The 19,825-nt window shown below is 37.7% G+C and overlaps 1 protein-coding gene across 2 annotated transcripts in view; it reads right to left on the bottom strand.

Moving 5' to 3' along the window:
* The window catches only part of PREX2 (phosphatidylinositol-3,4,5-trisphosphate dependent Rac exchange factor 2), a 199,009-nt gene that overhangs the window by 117,335 nt on the left and 61,849 nt on the right, over positions 1-19,825 (bottom strand). For both annotated transcript variants that reach the window (XM_068396145.1, XM_068396146.1), the window contains exons 8-11: positions 16,853-16,986; positions 13,021-13,124; positions 5,376-5,525; positions 1,220-1,364 (exon numbers count right to left, since the gene is read on the bottom strand). In XM_068396145.1, the coding sequence (XP_068252246.1) occupies positions 1,220-1,364; positions 5,376-5,525; positions 13,021-13,124; positions 16,853-16,986 (533 nt within the window). The remainder of the gene's footprint in view (positions 1-1,219; positions 1,365-5,375; positions 5,526-13,020; positions 13,125-16,852; positions 16,987-19,825) is intronic.

The following is a 19,825-nucleotide window of genomic DNA, read 5'->3' as shown; positions in this document are numbered from 1 at the left end:
GAATACTCACACGTGACCAGACTGTCAAATATAAGGCAACACCAGGCATACCTCCCACATGGTAGATATGCCGTGAAGGCAGAACACAATCGCGGTATGATAGAACAGTAGGCCTGTTACTTCTGAGACATGTCAGACACATGGACATCCTCAGCATATACACGAAGTATATAATGCATGTGCAGGAAATACCTGGCTTATTTCACAATAAACCTGATGCAATTCTGAGACATCACATTTATAGCACATAAGATGTGTGTTACAAAGCAAAAGAACAGTGTAGTGAGGCAGCGCAACATTCACATTCATGGGTTTTAACTGGTGACCCAGGCACAAGCAAAAGTGTACTTCAGAAGTGTCCGCTTCAAAGATAGCATAGAAAAGCAGCCATTTGATGGTAGGTTTAAATGTTTCACACATAGCTTCTCACCATGAGTGTATTCTTTCCCTGCTTCCAACAACTTCACTGTTGGGTTTCAATTCTCACCAGCTATGTGAGACAGCACATGAAAATCTCCCAAGTTTCATTCCCACTTTTGAACCCAGCGGTGAGTATTGTCACCATAATGTGTTTGTGGAAAACAGTCATTGTACTTTATAAAAATACTTACCATACTTAACTGTCTTACGGTCAAAATGAAATAAGTGATAATCCCTCTAACCCCAAAACTAATTTTTTTGTCATATACATATTTTTAGGGTACCTATTGTTTTCTCTTCCTCTTGCATTCAGTCTTCTTAAGCCATAGGTACAATATGACATTCTAAAGATCCTCCTGACAATAGGGGTAGACTTTTAAACATGTAAACTGCATTGTATAACTCTGTACCTGAGACTCAGGCAAGAGGAGGATGGAAACAGTTTTAGAGACAGATTTTTTAAGTGGCATAAAGCAAATCTGATACTCTAAACTAGGTATTTCAGATACAAAATGCATTAAGCAAGCTGGGAATTACTTCTTTAAAGAAACTATTTTATTTAATGCATTTTCATATTTTCAACATGCCTTTGCAGCCTTGTCCCTTTAAAAAGCTACTTTGGAATACGAGTATACACCCATAAATTTCAGGCAGACCAATTCCCATTTTGGCTAAATTCTGGGAAGCAAATAGGCCTAACAGATATTACAAATAAAGCATGGTTTCCACAGAATCACAAAGACAACTTAAAATGTGTTTTTAACTGGTTAAAATTTACTCTATAAAATACATATAATACCTTCCAAGAAAGCATTTGGGGAAAGTGGTTAATTTCCTTTTCCTGTCTTTAATGAGATTCCCTTGTTTGCACATCATTTTGTACAGTCTTTCTCCTTGCTCAGAGATCATCACCCAAGTGTCCTGTTCCATGCCCAATTTTAAACCTGCCAAAAATGAATGAAAATTTTATGAAATTATATTGCCATTATATTTCAGTATCTTTCCCAAAATGGAGAAGTAATACCAATATTCTACATACAAAAAATAGTAAAGGAATTGTTTTCCATTATTTTCCTCAGAATAGAGATTCATCTATAAACAGCTAATATTCATAAGCATAATCAAATTTTATCTATAATTTCCTCATAGTGAAGTTAAACTGTTACTGAAAATGTATATATACCTATACCAACATCACCATTGATACTACAGTAATAAATACTAATGCTGTGATTTTCAGACTTCAGTATATGACCTTTTGCAAGGGAGTAGTCATGTCTTCACAAGTTTAAAAGAAAAGGGCTTTGGTTTTGCTCTTACCATGTGATAACAAAAACGTTTTCACATAAAGGAAACTTTTTAAAGTTTCCAATGAACAGTAACTAGTTACCTGTTATATATTTGTTAGTTTCATGTAAGATTAATTCACCCCTTTTCCACAAAAGCATTTATATAACTTAATTTTTATTTGCTTCTGAATTTTCTCGAGAACCAAAAACTATCAAGGGTTTTAGTTCAATATTTCTTACTGGTTTATATTTTCCTGTTTTTCTTCTTGAGAAAATCATTATGTTCTCTGAGTAACAGATGATCAAAAACAGTTTTTGTTGAATTATGCATCCTACTGGCCACTCACAGAAGATTGTGCTTCCAAGGAATACCACAGACCTTCATATCCCACGTGCTTTCTCCACAAGCCATTACTAATTCTGGACAAACCACACATTTCTGGAATGTCTTATGTATGTGTTCTCAGCTTCTGTTCGGATTTTCACCTTTTTAGACTATAACTGTACATATTAAATCTAAGTAATAGTCTGCCACTTCTTTAATTCTGAAAAAATAGCCAGAAAAAAATGCACCTGTTGTGAGAAAAAGCTAACAACAGTATTGGAAACACAGAGCAGTGTCTCGCATTATCCACGAACCAGATAGTGGTGATGCCACACAAACAGATAAAACCTGATTTATTCCCAGGAAAAGAAAGCATAACCAAAATACTACTTTTGGAGCTTATAGGATGTTGGATGTTTTCATTTGTATTTACTGTTTGAATGAGGTCATCACAGCATCATCATCATCCTTAAAGATGATCACCTTTTAAATAAATTTCTGATTTGCTGAATGCCTCAGGTGGTTACAGGAAAGCCTCAAAACTGAGAAAAACTTCCTAGCAAAAAGTTTCCAACTTCCAAGAAAAAGCAATCTATAAAGTGGTCCTAGTTGATAATTCAATTACAACTGCTGAAATCTCTGCTAAAGTACTTCATTCAGGACATTCTCTCCCTTTTCCTCAGCTTTTGCTATATGGATTCCAAATAAAAGTACAGGTTGAGTTTCCTGAAGTACACTGAATCTCTGAGTCTCCCAACAAGAACAGCCCAGCAAGTCCCAGCGACATGGCACACTCAAGCTGTATTTCCATGCCTCATTCCTGCTCCACAAGCTATATTTACCCAGTCTGCAGATCACTGCAGTCTGCCATTCTGTGCAAGATGCGAGGTCTACAGCACCGTTCCAAATAAATGCATGGGCACACACAGCATGACAAGGAGGGAGTCACTCACATGAGCCTCAATCCCAGCCCAAGAGATCTGGCAAGTGTGTTCACTTGATTTAGTTGGTCTTAGACTTGCAAAGGAGATAAACCACTGTTCTCACATGTGCAGTCACTTAGACTTCAGTGTAATTGCCTATATATACATACATGAACATGCTCCATGTCTTATTAAGTAAACATACAATTAAAGCATCTTTATGTTCACAGTGAATAGGAAAGTGTTTATAGCTACATTAGGTACAGTATTTGAATTCTAAAAAGATAGCTGTTTGGTTCCTGAGTCATTTGGCAACCTGCCTGCAATTAAGTTGATGCATCCTGCTTTGCAAGAAGTCTTTATACAGACATTTTCAAATCCAGAAGAGGGCCACGAAGATGATCAGAGGGCTGGAGCACCTCTCCTATGAAGACAGGCTGAGAGAGTTGGGGCTCTTCAGTCTGGAGAAGAGAGGGCTCCGGGGAGACCTTATAGCGGCCTTCCAGTACCTGAAGGGGGCCTATAGGAAAGCGGGAGAGGGACTTTTTACGAGGGCATGTAGTGATAGGACGAGGGGGAACAGTTTTAAATTGAAAGAGGACAGATTTAGACTAGATATTAGAAAGAAATTCTTTACTGTGAGGATAATGAGACACTGAAACAGGTTGCCCAGAGAAGTTGTGGACGCCCCCCCCCAGCAGTGTTTAAGGCCAGGTTGGATGGGGCTTTGAGCAACCTGGTCTAGTGGAAAGGTGTCCCTTCCCGTGGCAGGGAGGTTGGAACTAGATGATCTTTAAGGTCCCTTCCAACCCAAACCATTCTATGATTCTATGATTTTGAAAAAAATCACTGTGCTGGAGAAGATGGAGAAATTTATAAGTTGATAGACTAACAGATATTCAATAAATACTTTTGAAGATTCTGTGTTGCAAACTGAGTCCAAGTGTGTACCAAATCCTCTCCTGCTCTGTCCTCTTCCTCTTTCTTTTGTGGTTGTCTCCTTGATGGAAAACCCACTGCAAACACCAGGATTTGAACAATTCCCCAAGTCACAGGATGCTAAAATCCTAGGTCATGGCTTGACTTTGGGAAGGCTAGCTCAGACCTCATTTTTGGCAAGGTTTAGCTCAAACACACCTTTACTACCAGCTGCTCAGTAGTGTAGTGTGAAATAGTAAGAATACATCAACATAAAATACTCCCACTTACTCTTTCTATTTCTTACCTAAAGGTATCAAGAGTCTAAGGAAGCCAAGAAACTTAACAGTGGAGTGGGATTTGTTAAAAATCTTTTTAGCCAGTTTCAGACAAGGCCCTATACAGAAGCAGACAAATCTGGTTTTTGTTGTATTTGACACCATCTCTAACACATTGCTTTTTCATTTGTTACTTTAAAGTGTCGAGGTTTTAGACCTCCAAGGCATCTTTTTAGCTTTTCTACTATTAATTCCTGTTGGCACTATTAACTAGGCAATGCTCAGACACCCTAGTTGAAACTCTGGTCCTACAGCAGATGTTCTACAAACATCCAGTATTCAACTTTAAAAGACCAAATAAAGTATTGTTAGTCTCCATTTATAACGGAGGCACAAAACAATGGCTACTATAACAGGCCACAGGAAATCTATGCAGACCAGGAAAAGAAACCCAGATCTAACTATAAGGTCATATTTTCTCCCAATACCAAGTCTCCAAACATCATTACTGATTAAGTATTTTAGCTTGCAAATGAAATTAGCTCCAGAAGATGATGATGCGTCATCTTTCCCTGGTTCTGCTTTGTGCTGGGTTCACCTTGAATACATGGGGTTATTTGTGGTCACATTTGAGATTGGGATTATGTTTCATCCAAGTATTCTTCCACCTTAATTCAGTTATTCAAAAAGATAGTTGTTTGCCAACGGTGATGCCTGTCTTTCTTGGGTATGGGAGAATACATCAAAGATGAGGTTGCGGGTATATTCTGTACCATTTCATGTTGTATCACCTGCATGAAGATCCAACATAGAAAACCTGCTCATGTCAGTGGCTCAAATGTCCAGCCACAAAAGAGAATCAATGCATATAAATCCCACAAGGTATTTACGACAGAGCCTCATATACCACAAACCATAATAGTACACAGGCCTCAATGAAATTATTACAATTTATACTGGTTGAAGATAAGCTGTAAAATCATAGATTAAATCATGAGCTCGTTTCCAAAACAGCTTTCACTGCCAGCATATATGATTCAAGCCATTATGCCATTCCCAGTATAAGTTTGATTTATTTTTTCCAAGGTGGTATTCATAAACCTTCAGCTGAACCTGACACCAAAAGTTTGCCTAGCAGCTGGTTTTGCTTTATATCTCAACATAAAAAAAAAAAAACAGTATGGCTTTCTGGCAAAGCAACACAAGGAGTTTATTAACCTACCTTTTCTTCTCTCTCGCTCTTTCAAAATAGCTTCCAGCCATTCTTGCTTCTCTTCGGGGGTTTTTGCCATGCATACAAACCATTTGTTCTTTGCTGTGTTGTGGATCTTCCAGCCATTAATAACAGTGTGGCCGCTGCTGTGATAGTCAGCTGGCAATAGATAAAATGGCTTAAAGAGCAACACCTCTTAAAAAAGCAATAGTTGTCATAATTATTAAGAACTCTTATCATTATAGATAAAGCTCAGGAAATGCAGAAGAATAAAAACGAATTTAAAGTTATCTGTGCCGCCTATGAACTATGTTATAAAAGTTAATGAGCTGTACTTTTAGTAAATAATGTCCTCTTTAAAATGTAACAGGGAATTGCCTAGCATATGGAAGAAGGTATAAACTCAACACTTAAACAGGCAGAGTCCTATTAAAAGAACAGATAACAGTACTTGCAGTACTTTTGTTTGTGTTAAACCGTAATAAATAATTCCTTAAAAAGCAGCATTGTAGTTTTGCCCTTTAAATTACTCAGAGCTGCTGTGCTGATTGAATGATTTACTATTAAATTTTAAAAAGGACTAAATATACAGGGAGAACAATACAATTTCAGTTTGAAGAGTAAGCAAATCATATGTATTTGATGTATCTCTACTGGTTACCTGAATCAAGAAATACATATACACTTACTTGTTTACACAAAATGAAACATAATACAAGATTTACTATGACTTCAAAAAAATGCACTAACCAAATGCATGTATTTTTAAATATATTCCTAACAACCCTGTGTTCAGTGGGCATGTTATGGGAGAGAGGTAACAGCTGCTGATCTTAGATACCTGGAACTTTTGACTCTTAACATGTAAACCGCTATGCTACAAAAAGCAGACAATTTACTGCTCAGTACTCTGTCTTTACTTACATAACATTTGATTATAACATGCTAGGCCATAAATCGTATTCAGAAGTTAGCTAAACAGACTTTCTCTCCAAAACTAACAGCCTTGAATATCCTTTGCTAGGATTATGTGCATTTCAGGGGGGAAAATTTGTGAGCCATAAGCCACGATAATAAATATAAGTCAAATATAAGTTTTTGCATAAAATACAGATTAAAACGAGAACCAGCAACCACTGCACAAAATATTAAAAAATCAAAGGTCAACATTCTCTCACCATGAACTTTCATTAAGAGGCAAGAAAGTCCTAGGGCCAGCTCTAAACTACTATAATTACTACAGAGCTTTTTATTTTGTATACACTTTTTCATAATTCAGTCCTATTTTGTATAATGTGACGGGACTTTCCAAAACTGAAACCCTTGCTGAAATGCTTGCTAAGATTTATCATAAATCTCAGCTGACATGCTTGTATCCTTTCAATAACTCTGCATTTTAATTAGATAGAAAGCAGCCAAGCTTTGTACACTGGACTGGGAAATGGCAGGAACTGCTAGAAAATCATGAAACTGATGGCTAATTTCTAAACCAACAAAACTTTCTGGTACTCAAAGCGTATAAGAAAGTGCAAGCAAGTCTATGACAGGGGAAAAAAATGAAGTAACTTATTTTTGCAACACCATGTTTATACCGCTTACCTATTTATTATATTTTTATTCACATAACCTATGAATAATAACCTTTGTCCCTTTAAAAACACTATTTCTGCAAAACTAGCCATCAGATCATTCATGTACTGTCAGAAAATCAGAGTCAAAGGTCAGGGAAAAGAAAGAACCCTCAGACAGAAGCTATCAGCTGACAGCAGCATTTTTGAGATCAGAGGCAGGAGGGCTACTGGAGGAAGGAAGGTTAAGGTCCTTTTGTATTATTTAAGCATATACTTATAAAGCTTGCAATATGGCACTAGCCGCGCCTTTTTGTTTCTTTATTAAGTTAGAGTTGAGTTAAGTTACATATAAAACTACAGGGTGATATTTTTCCTGTGGTCTTTGTTACCATACTTCTATCATCACAACACCTATGTTTGGTAGGGAAACATGATCTCTAATGCAGTGAACCATAGCAGTTAAAATTGTGGCAAAAAAAATAAAAAATGATGGCTCAGACTCACAAATGGATTCAGATCCTCCCATTTCACTCTGGACAGAAATTTGGTGTCAACTTAGTAGTTTAGTTCAGAAAAAAATCGCTCATGCTGCCACTTGAATATCTCAATGTAGAGATGACATTTTAAACATGCAGCTTCCTTGGCATCTGAAGTTCTGCAACCCCAGGGCCAAGGGCACAGGCAGTTTGACCACATTCATCTCATCCCACCACAAACTCACTGAATCCTCTGAAAAGTCCAATAACCTAGCTAGGTACTAAGACTGCCCTAATGTATACAGGTGGCAATGAGTTCAGGTGGAGGAAAATGGATAGTTATCACCCAATTTTGCAACAGTAACCCACTCCTGTGATGCCCAGCTTGACTCCGACCTCTGCCTTTAACTGCAACACCCCTGCTTTCTCTTTTGCTACCTGCGCTCCTCATGACTACAATACCCCAAGGCTACCATGAGCAGTTTGTTCTCCCCAATACACCCATGCCGGTAGTCTCCTGAAGAGCATTTCAGCATTACACTATCATTCCATATAAACTTATACCTTTTTTGGACTGGCTATGGGACAAAATCCGGTCAAGGGCTGCAGACGTGCTGGCTGGCCAGCCAGGAGGTATGCCTGTTCTGCCTGGCCAGCTGCACGGGATGTATGCACACTCTTCACCACAAGGCAATCACAGCTGCCAGTCAGGCTAAAAGAGTGATTTGCAAACTCGACATAATAGTTAGAGAAGGAAGAAGAGCATGAGACTTCAAGTTGCTCCATGCAAGGTCTGAACAAGCATGCTTAACAAATCATTAAACCTCCAACTTCCCAAGAAAAGGTGATGAAAGATGACATCATCTTCTAATGATATTTGTATTGTTCAAAATTCAAGACTCAAACCTTTGAGAGATGCATAACAAGCAATTTGTTACAGTCATATACAATAGAATTTGTTTCTTCCCTTAAAAGACCGAATAGAAACCTCTGTATTGAAGTACTTCTAAGTTTCTCAGACTTAGGGAAGTGGCTGGGATACAGATAATTTTCTTCACAGTAGATAGTATGGGGCCGTGTTTTGGATTTGTGCTGAAAACAGTGTTGATAACGCAGAGATGTTTTTGTTATTGCTGAGCAGTGCTTACATAGTCAAGGCCTTTTCTGCTTCTCACACCACCCCACCAGCAAGAAGGCTGAGGGTGCACAAAAAGTTGGGAAGGAACACAGCTGACCAAAGAGATATTGCATACCACATGACATCGTGCTCAGCATATAGAGCTGGGGGAAGAAGAAGGAAGGAAGGGGGAACATTCAGAGTTATGATGTTTGTCTTCCCGAGTAACCGTTCTGTGTGATGGAGCCCTGCTTTCCTGGGGGTGGCTGAACACCTGCCTGCCGGACGGAAGTAGTGAAGGAATTCCTTGTTCTGTTTTGCTGGTGTGCACAACTTTTGCTTTACTTGTTAAACTGTCTTTATCTCAACCCACGAGTTTTCTCATTTTTACCCTTCTGATTCTCTCCTCCATCCCACCAGGGGGGAGTGAGCAAGTGGCTGGGTAGCACCTAGTTGTCGGCTGGGGCTAAACCACGAGAGCTTCTTAGGAGCACTGATGCTCAGAAATACCAAGGAAGTAATTGCCACATAATATCAATTCCCTTCCTCCTCTCTATACTTTTCAATGCAGTCTCTGGTTACTATTTTCATGTCATTTTTTTTCTATTTCATACATCATTTCAAGAGAACGGAGGACAGAACTAAGATAGTATAAGCAACCATAAATCTAGTATTTCCTAAGTCTCAAGTGCTTGTCTTCATAAACTAAACAGCATTCATTCAATGGCTGGAGAATGCCTTTAGAAATATACTTTTCTCTCAAAATTGAATTTTAAAAACTGAATAGAGAAAAAACTATACCATCACAATATATACACCTTTCTAATACTTGCAAGTGGTTCTGCAGCCGCATTGTTTTAAGAACACAAATAGTCTGCCCTGATAAGTAATATGCATTCCACTTTAATCAGTGCAATCAAAAAAAAAGGCAGAGTGCTTCATGATGCTGAAACAAAAAAGAAAGCTTCCACCAACTGTACTGCTCAGCCAAGGCCTGATTTTGTCAAAGAAAAATTGCTTTTCAAAAAAAGCTTTGTTAATTTCTGTAGGCATGTCATTAGCATGACCACACTGGGAATCTGTTTTCCTATTTCTATACTTCTACTTAGAAATAACGAAGCCTACATTCCTACATCTATCAACCCTGAGAGCAAACACTCTCAGTTACCCCATTTCCTGAAGCCCTATGGTTCCTTATACTAAGTGAGCAGGGGATCCCAAAATCTACAGTAAACGGTGGGAATGTCATCTAGACACAAGTCGTTAATGTCTATAAATAGACCCATGAAGAGCACATGAGAAAAAATCATGCCTAGATTTGAAAATATAAGCATTCTGCACTCAGAACTTGCACTTTAAATTAAGAATTATAGAAAGTGATAAGTAATAAATGATTAAGGAGAATACAGTAATACAATACCAAAAAAAGCACATGCAAAGCTAATGTGAATGAGGCTCAGACGACCAGATTACTACACTTGGGAATGAGAAGAGACAGAAAGAACACAGGAGAATTGTACTGGGTTACGGTTCAAACGTGGATGACTACAGGGGATGAGAAACAAGACATCTGGGTGCAACAAAGGAGAACAGTACAGAAACCAAGACAGAGGAAGGTTAAAGAAGGGCATCATGATCTGAGTGAAAGAAAAAGTACCAGTGTGAGGAGAGGGAATACACTTCTGACTACAAGGAATGAAAACAGGTTTTTTAAAAAATAAAAAGGGGAGGGGGTGGCAAGAAAGGGTAGAAAGGTGCCACAGGCCACAGAAATAACACAGATATTTCCATATTTCAAAGAGAACCATAGAAAGGAGGGATAAGTAGCAGTAATTACAAGAAGAAATTATTTTAGGATACTGGACAAACTGAAATGGAGAAGGCAGGAAACCTGGGGATATGGAAAAAAAAGCAGGTAAGAATAGTCTAGAAATCAAAATAACGGAACCATTAACTGATGTCCCAGAAGTGTGGAAAGGAGGACGGATTTTAGAAATGTTGCATCTATAAAAGTGACAAGATTTGATATGGGTCAGGAGAGCAAGTGGAAAGGAAGCATGACAGCCTCCAGTACTGTGTGTGAGGCTATAGGAAATGGGGACGGTAGCAAGATTTCCTGCGGCTGGAGGAAATCAGACTACTGGTATCTGTAGTGGAGAGGAAGGTGATTTGTGCTTAGCCAAATTATATTTGAAGATTCATTGAGGAAGAAAACAAATGGGCAGGAAGGAAAATGGACTGTGTGAAACAGATCAAGGACTAGATAGCTACAACAAGCAAATGAAGAAAGCTGTGACAGATTTGAGAAACACAGGAGAGACATGGAAGGAGGAAAGAAGAAATATTTGCTAAAGCCGACACTAAAAGTGTGGCAATATGTGGGATCGGAACCAGTGAAAGAAAAGTTACAGAATTCTTGGAATGTTCATCAGAAAGAAGATGGTGGGTATAAGCCTCTGTGGCCACAGTAACGTCAAGAGTTGTAAGTAAAGAGATGCCGTCTTAGAAAGTGACATCATGGAAACAGGAAAACTGTCTTTTATTTCTATAGCATATATAAGGAAAATGAAGAAAAATAAATGAAAGGTAGTCAAATAATACATGACATACAAGACTGAAACACTCAATTGTCTTTTTTGCATAAACAAAGCACTGAGATTTCATACATATAAAGCTAATAATTGGGCAGGAATACAAGCCAGAAAAGGGAAACAGCAGGATATAGAATATTGCATAAATTACATTCAAGTCAACAAGGCTCGATGAAATCCACTGTAGTGTACCCATAAGTGTACCCAAACCACTAACTAAATCAGTGGGCCCGGTGAAGGACATAGCCCCAAAGAGATGTCAAGGAGTTCTTACAAAAAATGTCTAGTAATCAAAGAGAATTAATCAAGTGTGACTCCACAAGACACTTTTATTTAGCATTTTTCAATAGTTTTATCAAGAGCTTAAATGGTTCAGTAATAACATTGTTTGTCCACGGAACTAAGGCAAGAAGCACTGCAAGAGCTTTGGGGAACAAGACATGAATTCTGAATGCTTAATAAATTGTGGAAAAAGTAAGATAAAATTCAATACAGAAAAGAAAGTAATTATTAGGACTTCAGACGTTAACACAGTGTAAGATATAACGAGGTAAGTACCAGTACTGCACAAAAGGTTCTGGTCTGGTATTCTGGAACACAAACCAAAAAAATTGAAAAATAATGCTCTCACAAAAGCCAAACAATCCTACGATTAGTAATAGACATCCCACATGCAGCACTACAGTAATTGTTCTGTTCTGTTTGGCACCAGTGAAGTTTCAGCTCTGGACACCTCATAATACAAACGATACAAAACAAACTGAAAAAAAAATAACCAAAACTCCAAAGGACACAAAAAATAATAAAAACTTAGAAAACACAACCCATGACAAAAGGTTGAAAGACTTAAAAAGAAGAGATGGAGGAGAGACATAAAGGCCCTATAATAAACTAGTTCATTGTATTAAGAACAATAGTCAAACTGTTCTCCAAGTCTACCCAGTAGAACAAGTGAGCGAACTATTTTGAAAACAAGGAATTCAAGATTAGAAAAAAAAAAAAAAAATCTTAATTTTAAAGAAATATTTAACTTCTATGAAGGACTTCTATGAAGCTTACTTAAGCTGTACAATCTTTGTCATTAATGCTCAATTTTAGAAAAAAAGTTACATTAAGAAATGCTTGGAATCCATAGCAGATGTAGGGCAAACCTAACGTTACTTTAAAATCAGAAGAAGTAATACATAACTCACAGACATTTCCTCCAGACCCACATATTTGCAACACCACTGCAAGTTTCCCATATTTTTTTTTTAGTTTTACATTAAAAAGCCAAAAATGTTTCAGGTTTTCTTTATTAACCGTAAGGAAATAATAGTTGTTAAGCTCAAAGGTTAAACTCAAGCTTCTAAAACAAAAATTGACATTTGCAGAAATACTTTGGGTTTTCACTTTTCTAATGTATGTTACAAAAATTTCAAGCAATCTTACGGATTATATTCCTAAAGGTATTAAAAAAATTTCCTTTTTTCTTAAACACTTATGTTACAATTTCAGCATTTATAGTGTTTGAGGTTTCATTCCAACAGAGGCAACTTTTCCATCTGCTTTTACAAATATATCACATACTCAGGGATAACCTATTTAGGACTGCTGGAATGCTGTAAAGTGAAGTTAAATATACGATTTCAGTTGAGCAATAAATGTCACCTTATTTTATCACTCTCTTCATGTTAGAGTAAACCAGTCATCTATGACCGCCCAGCTAATAATGCATGAAAGCAATGATGTGTCACAGAAGCAGAGTTGATATGAGCAGATAGTCCTTCTAAAGTGGCATCTTACTCTTTCTTTCTAAGTACAAGGAGCACCCTCCATTCTCAAAGAAATCAGGAAGCTGCATTTGATTCCAGCACTGCGAAAGACTGCTCTGTAAATGAGCGACACAAATATACTCACCTGTTCCATCATCTACATTCTCCACTTCCATCACTTCTGTGTTTATCCTGCCCCGAAAAAGGTAACGATGGCCATCTGTAGATGCTTTGCTATTCTTCAGTCGCCTGATAAAAGAAAGAACAGAGGAGCATGTCATCCACCACCTTTTGCTATGTTTCTGCAATACCTCCTGTACACGTAGCATTTAAAGACTACTGTAAGAATCACAACCCATTTATACATGTGCAATTGAACTGTGGAAACCATTGCTGAATGGGACACGGCTGATGTTAAAGCAAAGATGCTGCCTCTGGTAAGAGTAAGTTGCAAATTGCTGGTTGATAGGAGAGTTTATCAGGAAAGTCTCATAAATGTCCTGTTCCAACACTGGTACTTATATGCCACTGCCTACCATCAAAGACAAAATACTGCATTGGGAGGATCTTTCCTGCTATCTGGTTTAAGCCTCTTTATGTTACTCAAGAAATTCAACACAAGGGTAGCATGAGTGAAAAAATGAAATAACACCTTTGGATATCAGTCTTGACCTGCACACATGAACCTCATAAATGCAATTTATGCTTGGAAGAACTATGAAAACATTTTTTCCTCCTCAGATAAAGGTTAACCAACAATTATAATTAAGAATTGCTGAAATTTTGAGGAAGTTTCACAGCGACATATTCCAAAGCACTTTGCATTAACTTTGCTATAACTCTGTTCCCAGTGAAGACAAGGCTTTTTGAGAATCACAGTTCTAGGTAGCTTTTCCCACTTTAGATAAGCCAGAGATTATTTTTCTTGTCCATTTTGGCCTATCATGATAATTAATACTGTATATCAAAGGTCAGTTCCTGAGAATTAATGATCATCTGAATTTTGACCTTCACTCACTCCAGAAAGGTGCTAATCTTCAGAAAATGACCTGCCTCTCACTCATTACTGTCTAATGAGTAACTCTACTATACTATGTTTCTTATTCAAAAACTGAATAATATATTTTTAAAAAAAACAAAACAGCAGCAAGCACGAAGGTTCAGTATCACGTTTTTTTGTGTCCAAAGTGAGGTAAATCCATTAACTCTAATGACCTTTGTACCTATGAACCCAGCTTTAGCAATCCACATTATACAACTCTGCAGCAAAAGAATGCTTAAAAATTACATAAAATATCTCATACCATAAAAATACAACAATTTTTGTAAAATTTCCAAAATACAAACCTCCTGTGAGCAACACTCTTTACCTACTTGCCAATCAATACCCGAAATACTTTGCTGGCATATAATCAATTAATTTTCCACCATAAACCCTGGAACTATGTTCTAAATTGAGTTATTCTGATGCCTGCAGAGGTGTCACCATGGTACGAGCTAATGACACGTAGGACATGATTGCTCAAAACTAAAGATATCATTGACCTTTCATGTGTTTTGAGATTTTTATCCAATAGTGCATTTTAGTTAGAATGTGGCTATAAAAATATGTAATTTAGTGGTGGACAAGTGAAAAGATACTATGTAATCAGTAATTTAATTGTAATTGCCGGACAAGAAAATACTGCAAAAATTAGAAATTTTGGAAAGAGCATGAGTTTATATAGAATCAGTCTACATAAAAATGAAACTGAGCAGTTGCAGATCGATATCCTTGAAATAAATTCAGTATTCAACACTAGCTAGAATCACGAGGTTGTTAAATGGTTGATACTCAACTGTTCCAAAAGTTCTGCAACCTAAGCAAGAGTTGAAACTTAAAACAAAGGACCGATTCCCTACAGCTAGTGAAGTATAAATTACCTATCTTCTCACATGTAAATACTTCCCTGTTAACAGAGTAATCTATATGAGGAAACAATATTCACTGGGGAAGATGATTTTTAAAACTCCCTCAGGGTTAGCCAGCAGCTTCCTCAGTAATAACCCTCTAGAAAAAACATTTCCAGTCCAGTCTGAATAAAGTCCTTGCAGAACAAGCTCAGCAGCTTTACAATTTAGAGAGATTCTTATAAGACATTCTTGATCAATAGAGCCCATGGCTACTTTTCACTACTACCACTTTCTACTTTCCATACCACATACTGGTAAGTCCAATCTTCCCACATATTGGTTCAGCAAGAAGCTCTACAGGTGCTACAGTGCATCTAGCAAGTCTATAATTAGCACATGAGGAGAGAAAAGAGACTTCCATTCGCTAGCCACCTGCTCTTATGTATGACATCATGAATATGAGTATAAACTTATTTGGAAAAAATAATTTTTAAAATATTTAAAATAATACTTTGGAATGATGAGTCCGTGTGAAAAATACCATATATAAGCTATATACAATAGTAGACAACAAGGGTTGCTAATAAAATTTTAAAGCATCCATTAAAAATTGTTCTCAGATTCATGCATTTCATGCATAAATTTCCATTTACTTTGCTGGTTGTAGTCATATATATACATCTGAGGTTATAACTAGACTATGCAACACATGGATGTTGTGGTACACATATACAGGAGTTCTGATCTCTATTATCCAACCCTCGTATCTCCTTCCCTTTCATCCATCCCCACCAAGAACAGGTAGCAAGAAGAGAACAATAATCACCCACTATTTCCCAGCTAAAACAATGGTGGAGGAGGAAATCATTATGGCATCAGGCTGCCCTATCAGTCTTTTCATCCTCAAGCTGATGGTGCTGGGTGCTCCCACATGCTGGACTGCATGGCCAACTACCTTCACCCAGATGCACCAAGCGTACATTTTGCTATTAACATTGCACTTGACCATCCTCTCATGCACAGCCTTCAAAAGCAGCTGGGCCAGGATCCATTGTTTAAACATGTGACCACTGCCAAGCCAGAGCACTGATCAAAACAAATGGATATTACTGGTGCAGAGAAGACATCCTTCACTTGAATGCTCACTTGAATGCTACAGACAATACAGGGCACTAGTAAAAGACAGTTGGAAAAACAGAATGAAAGTTGGCTATCAAAGCTGGAAAATCTTACTGCACTCGCACTGATCCAATGGACATGGCTGTGGTGATGACAGTAGAACCTGGATTTATGAAGCAACAGTTTCAGCAGCTGCAGAGATTTTCCTTGACTGGACACTGAGGCCGATGGTGGAGTTTCCTCTGACACTATCCACAAGTGTGCAGAGGCAAAGATAATGGTATTCGGCAGTGCTATTAGAGAGCATGCTCAAGGTCTATCATGTATCTAGGAATCTACCACATATCTATCCAGTAACATGTATTCAGTGGCTACTCAAAAACAGCTTCTGGATCAAAGAGACAAACTCAAGCAGTTTCAAGAGGGATGCCTGTACATAGGAGAACCCTTATTTCTCAGAAGCATAAGAGCACCGAACGTTAACTGCAGAAGCTTGTTGCTGAACTAAGGAATTGCTCCTTGCAGTGCAGCAAGCAACAGATTTCTGGCTGTTTTCCCTGATGAGAAATACAAGACCTGAAACTCTTGAATCTGTAGAGACTAATTTTATAGCATAAACTACAATACTAATTTGTTTGAACTAAAAATTCAGTCTGTTTACCCTTCCTAGAAGAGAGTGAGGTCATCGTATATAACCTGTTATGGAAGATTGACAAAACAGATTCTTTCTCCCTGTACTTCACCATTTGAATTCTGCACTCGTACAAAATTTTACCAATCTTTGAATTAAATACACACTGCTTTAGATGATAGGTCTCCTCTAAAAATGCTGACTTTTATATTGCAATTAACTGCAGTAAACCCTTCGGTGTTGTTCAAATATTCTTATGAAACAGCATACAGAGGATCAGCTCCACTGTGAGAAAAATACATTATTTTTTTCAAAGTATAGATTAACCATTTACCTGTGCTTTTTTTTGCAGTAGACCAAAAGGTTATCAAAAAGAAAAAATATCCTCTCTTGAATATTTCCTGCTGAAATTTTCAGTAGTAGTCCACTTCGCAGCATTTCTGTGCATGTGTCTGTGATGTTGGACCCCTAAAATCAATTGGAAAGAGATTATTTTTTATTCTGTGAGAACTGAAGGATTCTGCATCAATTAACGAGAAGTTTCTTATACAAACTCACAACCATTAATGATTCTCTGGCAACACCAAGAAGAAAACTCATGGTAGTTTATTACACTGTAATTTAATGATTTCTAATGTTTACTTAATAATGCTTAACACCAGCTTTGTATTCATTTAGTATTGCCATTAGCTGGGGGCGAGGGTTTGTGGTATTTTTGAATGGATAAAGTTTAATTACTAAAGTTTCCAAATTATATTACATCTGTGCATGAGACCTCTCCTGAAAAATCAGGCCAACTTTATACAGCAACTCTTATCCTCGGCAACTTTATTATTAGTCATAAATGTCTGAAAATGGGGCTTTACAAGAGATAATCTATGAAGATGAACTTGGAACCTGAAGCAACCTGGAACTTGAACGTCATTAAGGGCATATACTTCTATACTAAATTAAGTTAACCACAAAATCAAAAACCAGCAACATTTAAAATTCAGGGAAAGCTAATAGTGGCACGTACAACTAAGACTATCTAGTATACTTCCTCTTAAGTTACTCTGAAGACATCAGAATTTTGCTAAGCTTTAAATGTTTCGCATGAAGCTTCCCATGCCTCATTTTTGCTTCAAGGCAGATCATTATTTCATGTGAAAAGAGGCAGGCGTTTTCATAAAGGTTAATGAAAAAGAAGCAACTTTAACAAAGGATAACATTTTCCCCAAAATATTTCTGCAAAAAAGTTCTGGCATTTCTATGTCTTATACAGAGACGTTTACCTCTCAAAGAAGTCTGCCTTGCATTCAGAGGTATATTTTGCTGTTCTGAAAATCCATGCTCCTGTGGGACAGAGCTCCCATCCAGGTGCCATATGCATTCAGCCATGCGATCCAATGACAATTATGTGTGCTGGCTGCATTGAGCATACACCCATGGCTCGAGGAGCTTCCTAACTTGAGGCAGTCAGCAGTCAGCTTGGAAAACCTGCAAAAGCCAGGACTTTCCTTCCATCTACACACGTTCTGAATGACTTATGCCTGCAATAGCTGTAGTTACTTCCTCTTCTTGATCTAACTAGAGTAGCACAAAGAAAAATGCATTCAATTAAGAGCCAAGAAGCAATCATGAGTTCTGCTCTCAGCTCTTCATCTTACCGTTCACGTTTGTACATCACAGCCCTGAATATTGAGCAACAGCTCAGACTGTTCTAAGGAGAATGCAGTCTGTTTACAGAGATGATAAGAGAGATTGCACAACCATCACACTGGAACACAATTCAGGTCTTGAAATAAAGCAGCTTCAGTATCAGTATTAATGAACTACTCTTGTTTCCATTTAGGAACAAATGAGGCAAAAATGAACATCTATAGCCACTACACCATACTTCCCTTCCTAAGACAGCATCAGCACCAGAAGCTGGCATACTAACTTTACAGTTCTATTTGAAATCAAACACTGAAACACCTTAAAAGCACACTCAGTAATATAAATTAAGCATAAACCAGGGCTGCACTTAATGCTTGCTGACCGCAACTACAGAAAAGCAGGTCGTTTCTTTCCATTCTATTTCCTTGCTTTTGTGTATTAAAAAGAGTAAACAGTATCTTATGCTGCTTTTAAATTTGCTGGAATAATACCTACTAATAATTTGTATTCTAAAAGGCTGGATATTTTTAAAGGTTTTTGGGTTGTTCTAACAGAAAACTTCAGCTTTGCTGGAAAACTGTATTTTTTTGTAGGGAAGCCAAAAAAATTCAGCTTAAGGCTTCAAAATTGTATCAGCAGTTTCAGCTTTCTACAAAATGCTGTATTTTTTCATAGAAAGGGTTGTTTGAAAACATTTTGTCTCTTTTTATTGAAAAATTTAATTTTTACTGTAGAAAAATACAAGCCTTTCCCAACAGTCTTAGCAAGATCTGCTACTGTGCCAGCATCATGTCATAAAATACTGTATTTTATACATATTTTAAATGTATATAATTCAGGCTACCTGAATTATCAGGATTCGCCACATTCATGATTCAAGTTCAACATTACAATATGGCAGTGAGTATTATCTGTATCACATTACTACCCTTTGCTATTGTTTTCCTCTTCATTTTCCTCCTTTTCTAATATAAACTGCTAGATGATGAAAAAAACATTCTAGAGATGCTTTTTTCCCTTGGAGACTTCCCATCCAAGTACTGAACAGTGTTAACTTCACTTATCGGATACCTTTTGACAAGATCACAACCCATGTTGGTGTGGCCGCAGGTCAGTGAATTTTGTTATTGCTGTTTTATTTGCTGAAGACCAAGGGAATAAGATAACAGGATCAGAAGTCACATCTGACTGTCCTACATAACACTACTAGTGCAGAAAAATCCCCTGCCCCCCGCCTTGCCTATGCAACACTGTTAGGGTCAGCCTGTTCCTAGACTTTGGGTGGGCATGGAGGAAAGAGGAAGGGCATCTCATGTGAAGGCACTGCTGTGTCTACACCTGGGGTGAGCACTCCTCTCTATCACACGCCTTAGCAACGAAAGCACAAGCACTGCCATATCTACCATGCAATTCAAAAGAGGACTGACAACTATAACAACATTTTCATCAAGGATGTAGCTACACCTTGAACCTCCACATGGGTTTACAGCAGGAACACCAAGATACAGTTGATATCCAGCCCAGTACGATAACTCATTTATCCAACCCCAAGCTGTCCCTACCATGGGGGAAGGTTTGAGGATGCAGTAAGGGATGAGAGGTCACACTTGTCCCAGAAGCGAGCGAGGCTATCTTCTACACAGCTAAAACTGAAGTACAGTACCTA

This window comes from Nyctibius grandis, chromosome 3 (assembly GCF_013368605.1).
Source record: "Nyctibius grandis isolate bNycGra1 chromosome 3, bNycGra1.pri, whole genome shotgun sequence".
Lineage (NCBI taxonomy): Eukaryota > Metazoa > Chordata > Aves > Nyctibiiformes > Nyctibiidae > Nyctibius > Nyctibius grandis.
This window is presented reverse-complemented; position numbering and strand designations above follow the sequence as displayed.